The sequence below is a fragment of the Adiantum capillus-veneris genome, chromosome 6 (genome assembly GCF_014529385.1).
Source record: "Adiantum capillus-veneris isolate H3 chromosome 6, ASM1452938v2, whole genome shotgun sequence".
NCBI classification, from domain to species: Eukaryota; Viridiplantae; Streptophyta; class Polypodiopsida; order Polypodiales; family Pteridaceae; genus Adiantum; species Adiantum capillus-veneris.
This window is the reverse complement of record NC_140936.1, coordinates 80,993,958-81,016,407: the sequence shown is the minus strand read 5'-3', so window position 1 is coordinate 81,016,407 and position 22,450 is coordinate 80,993,958. Positions and strand designations below refer to the sequence as shown.

The window sequence follows — 22,450 nt, the reverse complement described above, 5'->3', positions numbered from 1 at the left end:
GGGCAAGAGAGCACTAAGGTTGGACAAGGACTATGGTTAGCCAAGTGGGGTCATTGACTAGCCAAAGTGGAATCCTTTGCTACAGAGGCTACATTTCAATTCTGGATGTGGCCGCAGTGTACAAAGAGGGTCGGATGACCTAGAAAGATACAATGGCAGCATCTCCTAAAATTTAGGGAACTGCTATTTTGGGACCTGAAAATGTGTTGGCGTCATTACCTCCGGAATGACAAAGGGAACATTTTCTTACTCTGCCGTGAAGTCAACTGGGCCACCGGTTGGGATATTTTTAGGCGGCAACCCCGAAACGGGAAAATGCTTGTAAAAGTGCCAAGTGGCACCTTCTGGTGCACTTGCCTTATGCAACAAGAAGTGGCGCTGAATTTGAAGAGGAGAGAGCCTCATTTTCAGATTTTGTCACAGGTTAAGAGCTATGGAGTGCTTGCTTTCCCTCTTATGCACAGTGCGGTGCCAGGAGTGATGCCCTGCACGCTACGCACTGCCCTCTCTCTCCCCTTTGGCAGTATGTTATGCCCCTCTAGTGGGCTCTTCATTTGACCAATGTACAGTTGTGTGGGTTCATGCGCGATTGCCGAGGCAAGAGCCTCTTGCACAGGTACTGGATTAGCTAGCGGCTAATCCCCCCGCAGGTACAGGTGAATTCGGAGAGGTTTCACGCCAGAAATCTCGTCCGATTCAAAGGGCAAGTAGCCCTACAGGTGCGGGAGCTCGAGGACTTGCTAGGGATGCGACCGGCACGCGGAACGGAGCCCGAAACAGTGAATTACAGCCTGCTGTGTATTTTTGCAGGTTTAGGGTTTTGGCCCTAAACGGACCCTAATACCCCCAGGAGGTTCGGGGACGCAAGGGGACCGCTGTACAGGCGATCTGGCGTATTTTCAGGGCTGAAAACAGAGAATTCAGCGTGCTGCAGATTCTCGCCAGGTTTTGCAAAGTGCCCGTATGCGTCGGGAAAGTCAGTCAATGCGTGGGAATACTGACCGTGAAGGGTTCTAGTACAGTTATGCTGCCGAAATCGGGCTGGAACAGTGGAAATTCAGCCGAGTTTGTGCGGGGCAGCTTGTAGGAACCACAGCGTTTATTCCCTCTTTTGAACAATAAAGAAATACCGAAAGGGGCGCCTAAGTTAGGGGCCAATCTGGTGTCTGTCTACTCGTACAGGTGCAATCTAGCAGCCTGTATCCCTCTCCCCTTTGTTGTGTCTTGAAAGTACAGGTAAAATAGACGACTAATAATTCCCACTTTCCTTTATGCTCTGACACATAGCACTTCAGCAGATCTAGGACAGTAGAATTTGCCTCTTCTGACTGCCCATCTGTTTGAGGATGAAATGACGAAGAGAATTTGAGCGTGGTACCCATATTCTCAAACAAGCCTCTCCAGAACAAACTAGTCATGCGTGGATCACGATCGCTAATAATCGACTGTGGCATGCCATGATACTTGAAAATATTGCTCATAAACAAGCGTGCCATCTGATCTGGCTTTATCTTCTTCCTGACAGGAATAAAATGAGCCTGTTTGCTGAATCTGCAAATAATGGTCCAAATACCATCATTTCCTGTCTGCGTTCTTGGAAGATCAAAGATAAAATCCATAGCAATACTTTCCCATGGTTTATCTGGAATAGGTAGTGGTTGCAATAACCCTGGTGCCTTTTGCCTGTCAAACTTGACCTTTTGGCATATTAGGCATTCTCGCACAAAGGCATCCACATCCCTTCTCAATGTAGGCCAATAGAAGAATGTCTCAACCGCTTTAACTGTAGCATCGATACCACGATGCCCTGCATACGGTGGGACATGACTCTCTTCCATAACTTTGCGTCGCAATGGCTTTGTGACACACAATCTGCCATGCATCATCATGAACCCGTCTTTAAGAAGATAGTGTTCATGACGTTGTCCATCCATTAGTTGCTCGAAGACCCTTGCAAAATCTTCATCATTTGCATACTGTTCTCTCATATCATCAAGTTCATGATGATAAGGAATCGACACAGCTGAAATTTGTGGCTTCCTTGATAAGGCATCGGCCACAACGTTCTTCTTGCCTTCCACATGCACAATCTGAAAATGGAACATGGACAAGATATTTGCCCATCGCATATGCTTCTCAGATAACTTTGTCTGTGTCAAGAAGTATCGCAAGGTCTGATGATCCGTTTGGACAACGAAATCTGCACCTAGCAGGTAGTGTTTCCAACTTAAGAGCGCATGAATCACAGCCAGTAACTCTTTCTCATAGACCTGCATGGTCATCTCTGGCCCTTGCAAAATTCTGCTCTCATAGGCTACTACCCTGCCATCTTGCATTAGCACAGCACCAATGCTACTACCGCAGGCATCACACTGGACCACAAATGACTTCCTAAGATCTGGCAACACAATGACTGGATCCGAAGTCATCTTTTCCTTTAAGAGATTAAAAGCTGAAATCTCTTTTTGTGTCCATCTAAAGGTGACTGCCTTCTTTTGAAGAGCATGTAAAGGTGAAGCAATCTCAGCGAAATTTCGGATAAACCTTCTGTAATAGGAGCATAGTCCCAAAAAGCTTCGGACATCATGCACCGTCTTCAAATTTGGCCATGACTTGATCGCTTCGACTTTTGCAGGATCCATTCTGACACCGTCCTTTGAGACAATGTGTCCCAGAAAGTGAATCTCTTCCAGAAAAAACTCACTTTTCTTTGCATTGATGAGCAACCTATGACTGCGTAGCTCTTTGAACACAATGGCCAAGTGATGCCTATGCTCCTCTTCATTCTTTGAGTAGACTATCATGTCATCAAAGAATGTACCAACAAACTGCTGGTGTGGACGGAAAATTCTGTCCATCATCCTATTAAACGTAGCAGGAGCATTTGTGAGACCAAAGGGCATCACTAAAAATTCGTAAAGGCCAAACGTTGTTCTAAAAGCAGTCTTGTGCACATCCTCTGATCTAATGCGGATCTGATGGTACCCACTCTTTAGATCTATCCTGCTAAACATAGCTGCTCCTTCTAATTTGTCCATAATATCATCAATTCTAGGTATAGGAAACCTATTCTTGATGGTATTCTTGTTCAGTGCACGGTAGTCGATGCACATACGCCATGAGCCATCCTTTTTCTGCACCAACAACACTGGAGAACAGAATGGAGATGAACTGGGTTGAATCAACCCCTTTTCTAACAACTCCTGTACTTGGCCCATTATCTCTTTCTGCTGAGCCGCACTAACCCTGTAAGGAGGCTTATTTGGTGGGCTACAGCCTGGCACCAAATCTATCGCATGGTCCTCGGGTCTCTCTGGCGGTAATTGAGACGGTAATGAATCGGAAAAACAGTCACTATACTGTTGTAAAAACATTGACCTTTCTTTATCTAGCACAGATAAATTTGATTCATCACAATCTGACACTTCACGTGCAAAAACCAAGTACGCAGAAAGATGCTTTTTCATTACAGAAGTAATAGCAGAAGCTGATACAGTAGGAATAGACTCCCCTTTAAGCTTTACATCCAGAATGTGAGTCTTTCCCCTGCTCTGTACAGTGATCTTTTTGTTGTAGGCTTTCACCCAGACGACCCGGGTTCAAATCCCGGCAATGGAACCATGTAACCGGCCTGTATGATCCAAAAAGGGCGGTAAACTTTACTTTAAACCTTGATTTAGCTTTCACCCATTATTAGTCGTCTATTTTACCTGTACTTTCAAGACACAACAAAGGGGAGAGGGATACAGGCTGCTAGATTGCACCTGTACGAGTAGACAGACACCAGATTGGCCCCTAACTTAGGCGCCCCTTTCGGTATTTCTTTATTGTTCAAAAGAGGGAATAAACGCTGTGGTTCCTACAAGCTGCCCCGCACAAACTCGGCTGAATTTCCACTGTTCCAGCCCGATTTCGGCAGCATAACTGTACTAGAACCCTTCACGGTCAGTATTCCCACGCATTGACTGACTTTCCCGACGCATACGGGCACTTTGCAAAACCTGGCGAGAATCTGCAGCACGCTGAATTCTCTGTTTTCAGCCCTGAAAATACGCCAGATCGCCTGTACAGCGGTCCCCTTGCGTCCCCGAACCTCCTGGGGGTATTAGGGTCCGTTTAGGGCCAAAACCCTAAACCTGCAAAAATACACAGCAGGCTGTAATTCACTGTTTCGGGCTCCGTTCCGCGTGCCGGTCGCATCCCTAGCAAGTCCTCGAGCTCCCGCACCTGTAGGGCTACTTGCCCTTTGAATCGGACGAGATTTCTGGCGTGAAACCTCTCCGAATTCACCTGTACCTGCGGGGGGATTAGCCGCTAGCTAATCCAGTACCTGTGCAAGAGGCTCTTGCCTCGGCAATCGCGCATGAACCCACACAACTGTACATTGGTCAAATGAAGAGCCCACTAGAGGGGCATAACATACTGCCAAAGGGGAGAGAGAGGGCAGTGCGTAGCGTGCAGGGCATCACTCCTGGCACCGCACTGTGCATAAGAGGGAAAGCAAGCACTCCATAGCTCTTAACCTGTGACAAAATCTGAAAATGAGGCTCTCTCCTCTTCAAATTCAGCGCCACTTCTTGTTGCATAAGGCAAGTGCACCAGAAGGTGCCACTTGGCACTTTTACAAGCATTTTCCCGTTTCGGGGTTGCCGCCTAAAAATATCCCAACCGGTGGCCCAGTTGACTTCACGGCAGAGTAAGAAAATGTTCCCTTTGTCATTCCGGAGGTAATGACGCCAACACATTTTCAGGTCCCAAAATAGCAGTTCCCTAAATTTTAGGAGATGCTGCCATTGTATCTTTCTAGGTCATCCGACCCTCTTTGTACACTGCGGCCACATCCAGAATTGAAATGTAGCCTCTGTAGCAAAGGATTCCACTTTGGCTAGTCAATGACCCCACTTGGCTAACCATAGTCCTTGTCCAACCTTAGTGCTCTCTTGCCCTCAGGCCTGGACTCCCTCTGGACAGTTCCACACTAGCTATGCAATGCAAGGCAGTTAGATTTCCCGAGGGGTGTTTCCAAAAAGTGAAAGTAAATAGATAATAAGAAAGAAATCAAGATGTGCTCGAGCCTTAACAGGCTTTTGAATATGATCCAGTGACCCAACTTGCTGAGACGGAACCGGAGGTTGCAGAAAGGCTAAAAACCTCGGATTCTGCATTACTTGTGTGAACATAGCCACAGCAGTAGCCAACTGGGTCCTGAATATATCATCATCAGTCTGTGGTGGTCTTGAGGACTCACCCACTTCATGTGTCTGTTGACCCTGTGAAGAGGAAACCTCTTCAGTCACATCATCTGGTCTGTCAGCCATAATTACAATTCCTTGTGTCTGGTCTATGATCCCCTGTGTCTTCAAGCCCAAAACTGACCAAGGCTCACTTCTATGGGAAAAAGTGATTTAATCCCGTCGATGGAACCATGTAACCGGCCTGTATGATCCAAAAAGGGCGGTAGACTTTACTTTAAACCTTGATTTAGCTTTCACCCATTATTAGTCGTCTATTTTACCTGTACTTTCAAGACACAACAAAGGGGAGAGGGATACAGGCTGCTAGATTGCACCTGTACGAGTAGACAGACACCAGATTGGCCCCTAACTTAGGCGCCCCTTTCGGTATTTCTTTATTGTTCAAAAGAGGGAATAAACGCTGTGGTTCCTACAAGCTGCCCCGCACAAACTCGGCTGAATTTCCACTGTTCCAGCCCGATTTCGGCAGCATAACTGTACTAGAACCCTTCACGGTCAGTATTCCCACGCATTGACTGACTTTCCCGACGCATACGGGCACTTTGCAAAACCTGGCGAGAATCTGCAGCACGCTGAATTCTCTGTTTTCAGCCCTGAAAATACGCCAGATCGCCTGTACAGCGGTCCCCTTGCGTCCCCGAACCTCCTGGGGGTATTAGGGTCCGTTTAGGGCCAAAACCCTAAACCTGCAAAAATACACAGCAGGCTGTAATTCACTGTTTCGGGCTCCGTTCCGCGTGCCGGTCGCATCCCTAGCAAGTCCTCGAGCTCCCGCACCTGTAAGGCTACTTGCCCTTTGAATCGGACGAGATTTCTGGCGTGAAACCTCTCCGAATTCACCTGTACCTGCGGGGGGATTAGCCGCTAGCTAATCCAGTACCTGTGCAAGAGGCTCTTGCCTCGGCAATCGCGCATGAACCCACACAACTGTACATTGGTCAAATGAAGAGCCCACTAGAGGGGCATAACATACTGCCAAAGGGGAGAGAGAGGGCAGTGCGTAGCGTGCAGGGCATCACTCCTGGCACCGCACTGTGCATAAGAGGGAAAGCAAGCACTCCATAGCTCTTAACCTGTGACAAAATCTGAAAATGAGGCTCTCTCCTCTTCAAATTCAGCGCCACTTCTTGTTGCATAAGGCAAGTGCACCAGAAGGTGCCACTTGGCACTTTTACAAGCATTTTCCCGTTTCGGGGTTGCCGCCTAAAAATATCCCAACCGGTGGCCCAGTTGACTTCACGGCAGAGTAAGAAAATGTTCCCTTTGTCATTCCGGAGGTAATGACACCAACACATTTTCAGGTCCCAAAATAGCAGTTCCCTAAATTTTAGGAGATGCTGCCATTGTATCTTTCTAGGTCATCCGACCCTCTTTGTACACTGCGGCCACATCCAGAATTGAAATGTAGCCTCTGTAGCAAAGGATTCCACTTTGGCTAGTCAATGACCCCACTTGGCTAACCATAGTCCTTGTCCAACCTTAGTGCTCTCTTGCCCTCAGGCCTGGACTCCCTCTGGACAGTTCCACACTAGCTATGCAATGCAAGGCAGTTAGATTTCCCGAGGGGTGTTTCCAAAAAGTGAAAGTAAATAGATAATAAGAAAGAAATCAACAAAAAGGATAGATAGTAGTCACACGCTGGTGACAGCTAGTCCAAGGGGATATGCAGTTTCAGCAGCAGCCTCAACCTACCATGGGGTACGGGTGGGTTCGTCCAGCTAGATCAGTACAACCGTCTATGGGATATGCTGAGTACAGTCATCGACAATTTGGGGGAGGTGCAGCTTCACAGCAGCAGTTTGACTACTACCCTCAAGGATTTCAGCAGCCTGGCACCTTTGGCTCCTTAACGCACATGTCATCCTCCCAGACGGCTCCCTGTGATGGCTTCGCAGGCGCACATCGACATGGGTGTGCGAGTCGGCGGCCTCAGTACACTTCAGGCTAGGTACTCCCATCTGCCGAGCAGTAGGTGATTGCTCCTTTCGCTTAGAGTCGGTTTGTGGATAGCCCTCATAGAGTACAGAGTTTCCCATCGATCTGATGGCTCCACCTCCAAAGGCTGATACTTCGGGTGCAGCAGTGGCCACCACTCTATCTCTTGGATGCCAGATTCAGGAGCTCACCATTGTACATATGCAATAGCTAGTGGTTTTCTTTCACAGTTTTTTAGTCTTCCTCTCATCGAGACGGTGAGCGGTCTTGTGGCGGGCAACCTGCAGGCTATAGTGTCACTTTCACAGGACAGTTAGTACAGCTACAGTGTCACTTTCACAGACAGTTAGTACAATTTGGACTTTACAGTTGGTCTTTGGTCTGGTCGGTTCACACTGGACGGCCTCGCTGGGTAGCGACACGTGGTAGGGATACGGTGGTCTAGTGGACATCTTGGCCAGGTCACCACCACCACTTAGTGGAGATAGACTTAGATGTTGTGATTTATGAGCCGTTGGTGGCTCTTTATGGTTGTATATATGAGGAGTAGCAGTTTGGTCATGGGGATCTTTACGTAGTCGTCTTGAGTGAGTCTATACACAGAGCACATCTTCACCATCCTTGCATATCTGAGCCTTGACATCCGATTGTACCTGAGAGTCGTGGGCTGGAGCTGAGTGTGCTGCCACGCCAGAGTTTGTATCAGTTCTTTGAGATAGTCGAGTCATTTGTTGGGGTCTACTGTTGCTGTTGTGTCTCTATGAGCTCAGTTGTTGTCTATTATTTCCTGTTTTCAGTCTGTTTTGAGTGAAATTGTTACGCATATTGCACTGAGGAGCACTCACAGTAGAGATCACGACACACTATCTACGCTACATGCAGGATCACCAGCATCATGAAGACTTAATTTCAAACCTGTTCCATGGGAATGGCAATAGGTTTGCAATCCTCAAGTCCAAACTTACGCAGCAATGTCTCTATGTAACTTTTCAAGGCAATACCACCATCACACTGCTTAAACTGTATACCCAAGTAATGATGCAACAACCCCAAGTCTTTCACCTTGAAAGTAGCATTCAAATCAGCCTTAAATTCAACAATATGTCTCTCATTTGGTCGAGTGATCAGTGTTAGGTGCAGCGGAAGTGAATGTTGAACTTTGCTCAAGATGAGTGCTCCGAACTGTGCTCAAGGTTCCTTTTACATACGGAAGGGAGAGCCTTCCGTTCCTTTAGTGAGAGAATGCAATGGACACAAACAAAGTGGTGAACATTGTGAATGAAGGTGCTGAGACTGAGAGATATAGAGAGAAGAATACGAGGCCAGAATGTTGTCAAACCCTCCTCCGAAGGCCCCACTCTCTATGGCTAGAGCGGTCTACTTATGATTGCACAATTCTCTACAATGCTTGGACTTGCCGACGATGTCGACGACGAGGAGACGGGCTGAAATCTGAGAATGCTAAGGGCTGAAATCGGCAAATCTTTATCTGCTGAATTCTGACTCTATGTCGGTGATGACGATGTGCTGAAACCATAGATGCTGAAATCTGCGTTTTTCGGGCTGAATCTGCAAACTTCACGGAATCTGACCGTGCGGGGAGGATTTGCTACAGGAAGGTGAGATCTGCGAGGTGTGGAGGTCATACTACGATGTCTGACTGCTGAAAATTGAAAACGCTGGTGCTTTTTGGTGTTCCGTCGCGGTGAATCTGCAAAACGTTGAAAAAGCCAGGCTGATGAGAAAACGCTAGGGCTGAAAATGATCTGCTGCAAAAACGCTAAGGTTCCTGCTGTCTTGCGGTAGTCGAGGGTGATCTGCTGAACCAAAACGCCGGGGCTGGTCTTGATCCAAAAAACGCTAGGTGTTGCAGTTTGCAAAACGCTAGGTCTTTGTGGTGGTTCTGCTGAGAAGTTGCGTGTTGAGCAAGGTGCTCCTGCTGCCTCTTTTGTTGTGGAATGCTAGCGCTAGGTTTCTATATATACTTGGCTAGTCAAATCGCCCTACCTAGTTCCCAACAAAAGTAACTTTAAAATAATAAGTGAAAAATGTCAAAAATAGGAAAAATAGGTCTATGCACTGTGAAAATGCTCTTGATGGGATGGGTTCTGATGGAAATCTGATGATCATGCTGTGTGCAACCAGAGGATATGCATCTAACATAAGTGTCTGGACATGCATGGTCTGCGAACAGACTGCCATATCACTTCCTATTCTAGACTGACTTGACTGAACTGAACCCTGGTCATGCTGTAGCTTGTCCACGGACACACAGGATTGGATGTGTTACAAAACAATCAACAAATCATCTACATAAAGAACCACAATGAGAAGTACATTACCCTCATGCTTTACATACAATGTGCTTTCTGTTGGACTGTTACGAAAGCCTCATTTGACCAAATGAGTGTCAGCTTTCTCATACCAAGCACAAGGAGATTGCTTCAATCCATACAAAGCTTTGTTACATTTGCACACCTTATCCTCTTGTCCTTTCTTGACAAAAATACATTTGACAGCCTTATCATCCAATTTTCTGCGCTGTGTCAAAGCATATGCCAAACAACCAAAAACACGCATGTGCTCAATAAAAGGCTTTCTATCATGCCATGCTTCATATGGAGTAATAGACTGCAAACCTTCGTAGGATACCCGTTAGGTACATAAGTGGCACACATGATGGCCTCAAGCCAAAACGAATGCGGCAAAGCTTGACTTTTGACCATACATCGTGCCATTTCCGTAAGTGGCGTGTTTTTCCTCTCAGCAACACCATTTTGTTGAAGCATATAGGCACTGTACATTGGTGTTTTATCCCACGACTAGCCAGAAATACATTAAATTCATGAGACATATACTCCCCCCCTCGATTGGAACGGAGGGTGTCCATAGTACATTTTTTGACATTTTCAGCCATAGCCAGAAATTGTTTGAAGCACACGGACTTTGCTTTAAGCGGATACACCTATGCATACTTGGAGTAATCGTTAATGAAAGTCACGAAGTAAAGTTAATTTCCCAAGGACAGAGTTTGCATGTGCCCACAAACATCACTATGCACAAGCTGCAACCTGCATGTGGCCCTAACTGAACCATCCTTTGGAAACTTCGAACGCTGCATCTTACCCAAAATACAGTCTTCACAAACATGTTTGACAGGTGCTTCAAGAGGCGGCAAAGAAGCAATCATATCAGATTTCTACAAACGCAACAAACTGACAAAATTCAGATGACCAAGACGTGTATACCAAAGTTTTGCATCTGAAATAGCCTTTGAATCCACAACTGCATTTGCAAAATTCTATCCACACTTGTCATACAAAGTGGGTTTATACAACCCACGGCATAAAATACCAGATGCAACAATTTCATCACCGAAACTGAGATCATGTACAATACATCTGTCATCCACAAATTTGACTACAAGACCAAGTCTAGCAAGTGCAGATACAAACAAAAGATTTTTCTTGATCCCAGGTACATAAAGTGCATCAACAAGTGTGAAGAGACTGCCATTTGTAGCAGTAAGCACAATCTTTCCAACTCCCTGAACGAAATAAGAGGCATTGTTGGCACAAGTAACTGAATTCCCATGAGGGACAAACTCAAGAGAGGTGAACAAATCACGATGTGAGGTAATGTGCTTTGTAGCGCCACTGTCAAACCGTCAAAATACCACACATGTGAATCTGCAGCAATTGACATGCATGCATCATGGATAGCAGGATTATAGGTACACTCTACACTAAAAGCCCATTTTGCATCAGCATCAGAGTCTTCTTTCACAGAAGACTCAACAATAGCTGCGTTTGTAGTGGAACCAACATTTGCATTGGAACCACCCTCTTTCTTCTTTGCCTCTTTGGCCTTCAACTTAGGACACTGCTTGATCAAGTGATCATTAGCTTTACGATAATGGCAACGCATTTTCTTTTTGCCCTTATCACTAGAATTTCTAGACGAATTGCTGTTAGCAAAAGCATCAGGAACATGTGATTTTCCACTCGTAGAAGAACCAAGAGAAGTAGCTGCATTTCTATTACCACCTTTTCTTTGAGCAGCAACAAAGGCATGTTCAACTGCACGCTGTCTAGTCCTGTTTTTTTTGAAAAGCGACTCTTGCAACAGCAATGTGCATAATGCATCAAACTTGATAACTTTAGGATTTCCTTGGGTCATAAGTCTCTAAGTACTAACAAAAGTCTGATAAGAATCTGACAAGGCATCAAGTACAATCTGCACAAGGGAACTGTTTGAAATGACTTCACCTTCACAAATAAGTTGCTCATTGATATCCTTGACACTAGCAAGGAAAGTGTCCATATCATCTTCCTCATGCATAATCTTTGATTCCAGCTCTTTACGCAGCAATGCAATTTTAGCCCCATTGCGACTTGCATAAAGACCAACCAGAATATCCCAAGCATGTTTGGCAGATTTCGCTAAACGAATGTGGGGAGTAATAGTGCGCTTCACAGACAACGCAATCAATGCACGAGCTTGCCCATCTTTTACATCCTAACGAGCGTGCTCAGCTGTAGGCAAAACAACTCTAACAGCAAGAATCCTTGCAGCAAGACCTGCAATATCCTCAACATCGCCTACATCCTCAGAACGAGGACGTACATCAATGACCTTCAATATATTCCACTTGCTCAGCTGTAGACAAACAACTCTAACAACAACAATCCTTGCAGCAAGACCTTCAATATCCTCAACATCGCCTATATCCTTAGAACGAGGACGTACATCAATGCCTTGCACAATATTACTAACACCCTTTGACACAAGAACATGTTGCATCATGTATGCCCACATAGGGTAATTGTCCCCATCCAATTTGTCCTCAGGAGCAAACTTCTTGAAAACATCTGTGTTGTCAGCCATGGTAAATGATGCACCTGATGTGAAAATTGCTCGAAAAGAGGAGAAACGAAGTAGGAACAATACGTGCTATATAGCACAAACCGTAGAAGATTGTAAGGGACTTATTATGCAGAAAACGAATCTGACAAAAATTTTGCACAAAATGACGAAATAGCCTGGTGTAGTACTGCCTGTAGTGGCAACGGAGGCCGAAATGAGCCTGACTTAGAAATTTGAGCAGACTAAGTTACTAATCTCTTAAGAGCTTTCCCAGAATATTTGTCAACCTGCGAACGCTCGCCAAAGCTCACTGAAATCGGAGAAAGTGAGCAGGCGTGGTCTAAGCTGCTAGCGACTAAGCCCAGGAGGACGCAACTTGCCGTTACACCAATTGTTGGAATTACGGCACGATTCGGATCTGATGATATCCCCCAAGATCAAACGGGAAACCAATCATTTGCCCCATTGTGAGCATTAGGTATACGATATCGTTTGTGGGACTCCACAGCTTGGAGAAGACGAAGGAAGCTCAAGGCACACAACAGAGAGTGTATTACTTAGTTTGCAATGGAAAGATGGATAGCCCTAGAATGATGGGCGTATATACAATGCACGGGGGAAAAAACCTCCGAAAGAGGGAAAAAATGCCCCAGCGGTCCTAAGGGTGTTCACACACATCACTACCACATGTATATGGTAACACACATGCACCATAAAACATCCTTCTTGTGTACAAGGAGAACTTGGAACATGAGGGAGAAGGACTTCGTTGAATGTAATCCTTGTTCAACAAGTCACTGACTTGGCTGAAGATTTCATCTTGTTGGTCGTGAGTATCCGGAAATGAGAGGAATTAATGATCTTCAGGGCGCACGTAGGCAACACACCAGAAGGGGGTTCTTCAAAACAACCCGGATACTCTTGTAAAAAGTGCACTCAATTCTTATCTAAAGTGGAAAGTCGTACAGACTCATGCAGAGAATTAGGATTTGTATAGATATATATGCAAAAGAGGTCTTTTCATTAATTTCCTGATACAATAGGTACGAATTCTCCCTTGAGTTTTACATCAAGTTTAAGTTGTTTATTTTGTTCTTATGGGTAAGTAGAATCTCTTTATCTTGAGAGTGAAGAAGAGCATCATACTTATCAAACCAAGGCACCCTAGCAGAAGATCACAACTAGCTAAATCCATTATGTAGAAATCGACCGAATTCACAAAGCCTTGAACATGGACTCTAAGAGAGCCCACGAGTGGTGTAGTAGAACCATAAGTGCCGTCTTCCATATGAGCTTCAATAGAGTTTCACTGCATGTATTCATTGATGCCCAACCTGGTAGCAAGGTCGATAGAATCAAATTTTTTGCAGATCTTGGATCAAAGAAAATGAGGTCATCCTTGTCGCAAACCTGACCCCATGTTTTGCAAGGTTCTTCGGATGGATCATGTACAAGCTCCCGTACCAGGTCTGGAATCAATCTGACAAAGGGCTGAGGTCTCTGCTTGTTGGGATGTTGATTGGGATTAGGGTGCTTGATAGGAATATTATTGGGTGGGGTAGGGTGGATGTTTCTAGTACTCTCTGATTTTGTTTCCACAGTGTAGCACTTCCCTTGGGGCCTGCACTCGTATGTCTGTTGAGGGTTTAATTGGAAATGCCGACTTGGTGTCTGTGAAGGCCCAGAAGATCGTTGTTGTCAAGTTGATGATGAGGAAGTGGTGTCACATTGTGGATGTGTTGAAGGAGTGTCCTGAACATTTTCTTTCTCAGAATATGGTATTCCACTCTAGCCCACTCTAGCTTGAGACATAATTGACGAAAGTTGGAAACCACTTTATCAATACAGTAATCTTGCAATGATAAGGGCAAACCCACCGTACTTCTCAAATCTGATCCGAAAAAGAAATGTCCCTAAAAGTGGAGATTGGTAGATGAGACATTATGCCCAAAGGTTTTGTAAAGGAAACTCGGGTAGAAAGAACGTCTAAAAGGATGCCACGTTCTGGGGCTATGAGGTTGTGAAGATAAGGCAAGCAATTGTTCACAACTCCAAATAAATTTGATTGTCTGTTTGGTTCTAGTTGTGCTGCTCGGCTAGGTAAACTAATTGTTGTACCATGTATTGAGCATGCGTCTCCTCTAGAAGTTTTTGAGTGGAAGTACTCGGTTGATTTTCACGATGTCTGTATAGATAATCTCCATGTTGTTAGGACCGTGCTTTGGTTTTTAGAGGGCAAAGCAGCAGCTGAGGCACTGATACCAATCGGTTGTCATGAATGCCTAACCGGCTGGAGGCTAAGCTGAGATAAACTTTCCTGAATACTTGGCTTAGTTTCTTCTTGTGGAACCAAAACAGCACGACAACGGTTGCCCTCAATGGTTTCTACTCCATTTGTCACAAGAGCCTCCTTGTTGTATTGTTGTATTGTTGTATTGTGGCCTAGGACTTCTATTTTTCTATGGCCATGTATATAGTTTTGTACACCAGACGAGCTAGGCTTCTCGAAGCATCTCGAGGATTTTTGTAGACAGTAACACACACACACACACACACACACACACACACACACACACACAGAGAGAGAGAGAGAGAGAGAGAGAGAGAGAGAGAGAGAGAGAGAGAGAGAGAGAGAGAGATTTTTGACGTCTATTAGAGGCCGAAGTCGGCCTATGAGACAAAACAATGTACATGATAGGGTATGATCTATGTATCAGCAAAAGGGCAATGGTACAAAATAAAATGTACTAGTCCTATTGATAGTAAACTGCTAAAGGGTAGTGATCCATGGGTGTCCAATATAAAGTATAGGGAGGTGTGGAGCTCTATCGTCAAGGGTGAAAAATGTGTAAGATCTATATGCTCAGGGAAGTAAGAGAGAGAGAGAGAGAGAGAGAGAGAGAGAGAGAGAGAGAGAGAGAGAGAGAGAGAGATTTTATTATCGTCTTCGAAGGTCAAATATGACCTATGGGATCAAAGTTACATATAATGTAGTATGTGTGCGGCTAATGAGTGATTGTTGATGTTGCAAAATTGTGGTGATGAGAGTCGCAATAGAGAGACCACACTGTGGCTGGGAGAGGAAAGTGTGTAGGTCTAAAAATGGCTAAAAATGTGAGGGAAGCAAGTTCGGATGTGACCAAAAGCTAAGCACTCTAGTAGTGTGTGGTACTCAGACTCTCGAACTTGTAGTGAGTATAATGTGCACAATCGATTTGACTCCTCTCCATTGCCCCAATGACATGCCTTATCTCGCATCAAAGGGAGTGGGAGCTAAGCCGAATGGCTGCGATAGTGTGTATCACTGACAAGTGGATAGGTTCAAGCATATAAGGGTGAGTATGGTTTCCTCTTTTAGCAAAGAACATGGTTTTGTAATTGGGGGCAATATGGGTGGTGTAATGCATGAAGCGCGACCCACTGGATCCTTCCCAAGCCATAATACATTGGCGTTGTAGAAACGCTTCATTCACTTGGGAGTCTATTGAGGCATCATGTAGCAAGTGTAACACATCTCATCTCCCAAACCACTTCTTTATGTCTTGCATCCATCCCGTGCTCAAGGTCTTGCTTTTATGCGTCTTTTGAACTTTTTTGTTTGCTTCCCATGCAATTGTAGGAAGTTGATGTGAGGGGTTTTGACGCATCTTTATCATGTACTCCACAACCCTTTCCATGCCCATAACCTCAATTGAAAGAGATCCCGACTCAAGAAGTAGGAGTATATATCGTGTTTGTGTCTTAACTCGGAGAAAGTTAAAAAAAAACAAAACGCTTTTGGACATTCTCAAACTCTTTCTAAGTAGACTTTGAGATGCTCCCGCCCAACACTTCAACTCCATAAAGAAGTATTGTGTCACCAATGTGTCAAAGAGATACTTCTTGAGAACCCAACATTTGATATTTCCCGTGTTACACATGTTCTCAAATGCATAGTATGCTCTCTTCCCAACTCCCAAACGACGCATAGGACATTCATGCCACTTGTGATTGGTCGGAACCTCAAGGCCAAGGTACTTAAATCTCTTAACAACTTCAAGTGTCTCACTGTTGTACACAATGCATGGCTTCTCCTTATGATTGGTTTTCACAAGCATAACCTTTGTTTTGGATTCTTTCACAATCAACCCTCTATGCAAGCAAAAGTTGTCAAGGACAACGATAAGCTTTTGTGCATCCTTTGAAGTGTATGCTAGAAGCACTACATCATCCGCATACAAGAAAAGCATGATTGCAGCCTTGCAAATAGTGACCTCTTCAATGCCTTCTTCTTGCATAAAGTCAAGTTTCATTTGTTCCAATTGGTCGATGCTAGACCAAAGAGAGTTGGTTACAATGGACATCCTTGTCTAACCCCAATAGTGCTTCCAAAATGTTTTGAAATTCCTCTTCCGATGTGCAATTGACACATCATCGTCTCATAGATTCAAGAAACTGCAAGCATAAACTCACTTGGCACTTGGAGTTCTTCCATCCTTCTCACAAATTGTTTCGTGGAATCATATCAAAAGCTTTCTTGAAGTCCACAAAGCAACAATACAATTGCTTGCCTTTCAACCGACTTTCCTCCATGAGAACATGAAGAGTGACAAGATGATCAATTGTGCTATGGTGCGTCGGCAATAACCCACTTGTCCTTTTGCACGCTTGCCGTTCTCTTTAGCTCAATCACTCAGTTTTATCTCCATTATGCACGCAATCATTATAGTCCGGTAGTTATTTACATTCTTTACATCCCCTCCTTTATGCAAAGGCGTGATCCAATTAGTGCTCCAATCACAAGGTATATCATGTTGAAGTGCAAGGTTTGTCAGAGTGTGCAGCAGAAGGTGAGAGAGAAAGAGACAATGGCACAAGAGAGAGAGAAGAGACATGACAGGAGATGGATGGTGGAAAGGCTGGTAGCCCAATAACTCCATATGGCTACATGGTGTGAGACAGTACAAGACAATGAGAAAGAGGGTGCCCCCCCTCCTATATATAGGAGAATAGGGGTTGGTCAGGCAATAATGCTCAATATAGCCCAATGACCTAAAAATATGACCCTCCGATATAAATGGGGGAATATGTGATCAAAACAGGTCTAAAGTGGGAAGCCTGTAGACAGTGTGCGAAGCATCTGGAGATGAAGAAAATCTAACAAGGTTGAACATATTATACATCCACTTGTGTAAAATCTCCCATTCATTTAATCATTTCCGGCGTGATACCTTGAAGATCTCCCGCTTTGTGAGTGACCAACTTTTCCAGCCCGCCGCACACATCCTCAATAGTAAAAAAAGAGGGCATACATGTGAGTGAACCATAAAATGGCATCTTTTCAGCATTTAGTTGCTCATATAGTTGCCTATAATGTGTATATATCCATAAGACTCAAGTTACCAAAAGTCAAATTTCTCCTCTTTCAATACATTGTCATACTCCACTTTGCTCATACGCTCCTTCAAAGCATTCAAGTCCACAAGAGAGCTTTTACATTCCTTAACTTCCTCTTCAAGTTGCATGAAATGTGTTGTTTGTATCTCACGTGTTGGTGGAGTGTTGTTTTGCTATCTCTACACTTTGGAGATTTTGGATCATTTTCTACAAGGGTTGTGGACGTTGTTGAAGAAGAACCCTTGCAAGTGTCGAAAGACATTGTATGTAAAATAAGAGATGAAAGTCAACTTCCTCGAACCTGTTCACTTTAGAAATGCTGTTGTAGAAAAGCCTTCCATAGCTAAATTTTTTTTTGTTTTTACATCAATGCGTAGTGGGCGTTGTGCTCTTCGATTGAGGCTATAGATCACCCCAATCAAAGCTTAGATGAAGAAGTAGAGAGAGAGAGAGAGAGAGAGAGAGAGAGAGAGAGAGAGAGAGAGAGAGAGAGAAATGAAATGTGATATTAACGTCTTCAAAAGGCCAAAGTGACCTATGAGACCAGAAAGTTACAATGCGGTGTATCTGATACAAAGTCAGATTAACAAAATAAATTAAGCTAGGATAACAAGATATAAATACTACGGAATCCTAAACTAAGCTGATAGGTGTGAAAGGTGAAAGGCGTGAAACATGTGAACTAAGCAGTACAATGTTTAGACAATATGGAAGGGAAGTAGAGATCCATCTTCATCTGCACTCTTGATGACGAGAAAGTATGTCTCGAATCCTTTGTTGTAGCCTCCTTCGAAACTGTGTAGCTCCTCTTCTCCATCGGGGTCGTCTAGATCTGCCTAGCTCCAATGCTCGGTCTATGAGAATGCCAGTAGTGCGGGCAGACCTCTCCATTGTTGGCTGCTCCTCTGTCTGTTCTTCTGGGTGTACAATATCTAGTGGAAAGAAATTTGTGATCTGTCTCTGGGGTTGTCTCTCTTCAGCTCTCCTCAGTAAAGTTTCTCTATGCCTGTGTTATATTAACGTCTTCAAAAGGCCAGAATGACCTATGAGACCAAAAGGTTTCATAGATGTGGTATGGGGAACATGAAGATAAAATAAATGAGTAGGTATATAAGCCTAACCTACATTCTCATCTTCATCAACACCCTCAGTACATAATACATCAACTCAAAACATATGGGGAGGGGTATAAGCACATGAGGGCTAATGAGGTGCATAATGGAGAAAGTAGAGAATCCTCCATGGTCAGATCTCCTTGGGGGGGGGCGGGCTTGATGTCGCTGAATGATGTTCCGTAATCTCTGATGTAGACCTTGCGTACAGTACGAAGATCCTCGCATCATCGGGCATCGCGAGTGGCCAAGCTGAATGGCTCGATCAAGCAGGATGTCCCAATCAGGGTGTGATTGGGTAACCTATGTTGGGCCATCCCCAGTAGTCCCTGTGTAAAAGGTAGTTATCTGCCTCTGTATGGATCCTCTATGTCTGGGTCCTCTGCTCCTAAGGGTAGTGTCTCTGAGTCTGCGGATCTATGACAAGAAGAGAATAGACACATTTGATCATAGTAATCCATGATGTGGAATGAGGGGTCAAAGCCCTCTTTGAATAAGCAATGAAAATGGCCACGGATTTCATAGTATGTTGTGCATCGTCAAAAATAGTGCTCCTTTGTCTCCGGCTCTCTCTGGAAAACTTGACATAATCTCTCCTCCTCTGTATCGACCAATCTTTTATCTCCAATTGGTGAAATGAGGTGCGTAGCTGAACAATAACACATCTAATGATACCTCATACAAGCTCCTTGTTAAAGGTAGCAATGGAAGATGCAATGAAGACGAGAACTAGTCTGCGATCTAGAACACGGTCAATCCACATACATGAACAAGGCACGTGTGCAAAAGAGAGATCAGTGAGGTGGACACCTCGACTCTGATCTAGAACATGGGCAATGCCACATACATGAACAAGGCACCTACGTAGAAGAGAGAGAGAGAGAGAGAGAGAGAGAGAGAGAGAGAGAGAGAGAGAGATTTTAACGTCTATAGGAGGCCAATATAGTACATGGGGTGGGTGTCCTGTGTATTCGTAAAGGATAAAAGATACAAAGGTAAAAGTAACTATCATGTGTGATGGTTGGGGGAGAAGGGGAGTGATACAACGGTGGGGGGTGAAGCTCCAAAAACTAGGGTAAAAGATGCAATCCTATATGATGGAGTAAATACAATCATGAAAAATCCTATCATATCTCTAGCTCCATCTAGTCCTATAATCAGGGTGTAAGACATGATGCATAGGCGGGTAGGGTGTGAACAATTCGTGTAAGATAGTGGCCTAAAATGCGGAAAGATGTGTCTGTTATGTCACACACTACAAAGCTCCTCCGGGTAAGTAGCAAGGCCTCTTGCTACCACTGCCTATTCCGAGGCCCTTTTCATGACATTTCTATGGATTTTGTGACTAACCTTCCACCTAGTTTGCATTCAAGGAACACTCAATGTTTGACAATTGTTGACCGTTTCAGCAAATTTTGCATGTTGATTCCTTGTAAGGCCACATTCACCGCACAAGATGTAGCGAGGTTGTTCATAAAGCATTGGTACCCCCTCTGTGGTTTGCCAAAGTCAATCGTTTCAGAGTTCTTTAGGTGGTGCTGTCTTAGGACAAGCCTTCTTAATATGACCCTTGACGTGACATTGATAACATCGACCTTCCTTAGCATACATGACTTGTTCTTCTGGCGTTATGTAACCTCCTATAATTCTTTGTGCGGCTTTTTTATCTTGGGTGAGCTTAGGTTTAGCAGGTGTGTTGGCTTTACCCTTGAATTTATTTTGAGAGTTCTTTTCGGAGAGATTAGAGGAACATTGGCTAGAAGAGTTAACATTCTTACCGTGCTTACCGTTCTGTGGGTTCTGAGGAGTTTGAGAGGTACCGTGAGAAGACTTGTTCTCCTTAGGCTTTCCTTTGTTGTGCTTCATCTTTTGTGCGAGAGCAATCGCTATCGCCTTGTTGAGATCCACGGGGTCGAGAACTTCGACATCAAACTTGATATACTCGTCCAACCCAAAAAGAAATGCCTCTTTGCACTCATCATCCGATTTGCGTAATTGGGTGCCGAGCTTCAAAGCACGGTTAGAGAAAGACATGACTGACATACCATTTTGCTTGAGACTGCGCCAAACTTCTTTCAACCGCACTACGTACTCAGGTGGCATAAACCGCGCCTTAAGCTTGTCTTGGAAGTCGGCCCAATTGAAAGAAAGGGGCACGCCTTCCTCGGCTTCCTCTAGGTGCGCGGCCAACTGTGCCTCTTGCCATGCTTGATACCGATGAATGGCATCATCGGTAAGATATATGGCTGTCGTAAAAACTTTGCTATTCCCTGTTTTCTTAGTTGTCGCAAAATAAGCATTAAATTGATGCAACCAAGAATGAATAACATTAGCATCCATCTTACCATCATCAATCAACCTTGAGTATCGGAGCATCAGCATTGCAAGGCTATGGCAGGAAGAAACTCAGCAAAAAGCCTAACACGATGTAAGCGATCCATGGCTTGGATTAAGCGTCTCGATAAAGCAGCATGCTTCAGTTTCAATACGCTGCTGTTTGAAAAGCTATTATTTGTGTTCTCTTCATATGGATAACAAGAACCCGCACCAAATTATGGCCTTTTTCTCTCAATTCACTGTTTGTACCAAGGAGCCTTGTAAATGAGTTTACAAGCTGAAACAAAGAATTCACCTTGGTGGTCAGAAACAGTGTATTGTCATCTAGCCCTGCTTGGTTAGATATTTACTTGCTTGCAACCAGTGGTGCTACTGTTCAGTTGGTTCTTGGTGCCTATTTTTCAGAAGCTATCTGGAGCCCCTCTTTATCTCTGGTCTGTAGGCCGTGAATGCACTTCTGGGCCCTTGGATTTTCTCTGTCTTTCACTGCTATTGGCCTTTGGGATTTCAGTTGTGTCCAGCCTCATAGTTGTATCGAATTTTTGACTGTTTGTACCAGCCTTTGGCCTACTTGTACTCAGGTAGCTCATGTATTTCCTCATGGTGACTGGCTTCCTTTCAAGGTGCAACCCATGGGGTGTTTTGGTACTCAGTAATGCTGCTCTGTTTACTATATAGAGCAAAGTGTCATGCTTTTCAATCAAAAAGCATGCTGTAGATACGATAAGGATTTTTTAGGAGCCGAGGTTTTATGCACCTTTAAATCAAGTCTTTAGGCAATCTACTTGCAGGGACCTGGCGGTGTTTGGTGTGATGTTGATGTGGTGGAATTTTTATATTACGGAGCACCTGCAGTCACTCCAAAGGAACAAGTTTACACCGAACTGGTTGAGGGCTTGCGTGGAAATGATCCATGTATTGGTCCTGGATCTCAGGTAAAATGGCACTTCAATTTCAATCATCTAGAGTAACCAGGAAGCATTTTCCCTCATTATTGCAGTCTTGAGCTCTTGGCAGTTTCTGTCAGTGTGTGCATGCACATGAATGTCCATTACCTGCTTAAAGAACTCCAAAAGTTATATACATTTTGCATGGATGACCGTATCACAAGGTTGAGTGCCACCCTCCAGTAGATCACTTTCCTTGATTCCAGAGCAGTGATTGTATGAGGAAACAAGTTTTGTATGCACTGTATCATGCTGATTATTTGCACGCTAGACATGATGGCTGCACAGCTTGCTTACTTAAGAGTGTTGTGCTTATCTTTTCTGTGAGAATCTAGCTGTTCCTCCAAGATGTAAAGTAATTGGTGAGATTGAGCAAAGAGAGTGTGGCAGACTTTTTGGTGTTCAGTCTTGAACTACCACAGTAATGCAATCAGGATTAGCTTGCACTCGACCCTATTAAAGTCATTGCCTTAAACACATGCATCTTAGTACTTCTGACTGTACAAAATGTCGATGTAGCAAATACCATACCTACAGAAGTTACAATCCTGTTGGTCAGTGACCAAACACCACCAGTGAGTCAAATTCAATGAGTCTTAGTCTATGGGTTTCACCGTGGTGC

At 44.4% G+C, this 22,450-nt stretch overlaps 1 protein-coding gene across 3 annotated transcripts in view; it reads left to right on the top strand.

Moving 5' to 3' along the window:
* LOC147455773 (protein NARROW LEAF 1-like) overlaps positions 1-22,450 on the top strand; it is a 147,104-nt gene that overhangs the window by 64,682 nt on the left and 59,972 nt on the right. For 2 of the 3 annotated variants that reach the window (XM_086514440.1, XM_086514441.1), the window contains exon 3: positions 21,673-21,816. The exons of the other annotated variant lie outside the window; for it this stretch is intronic. In XM_086514440.1, coding sequence (XP_086370566.1) covers positions 21,673-21,816 — 144 coding nt within the window. The remainder of the gene's footprint in view (positions 1-21,672; positions 21,817-22,450) is intronic. 3 annotated transcript variants of the gene reach the window in all.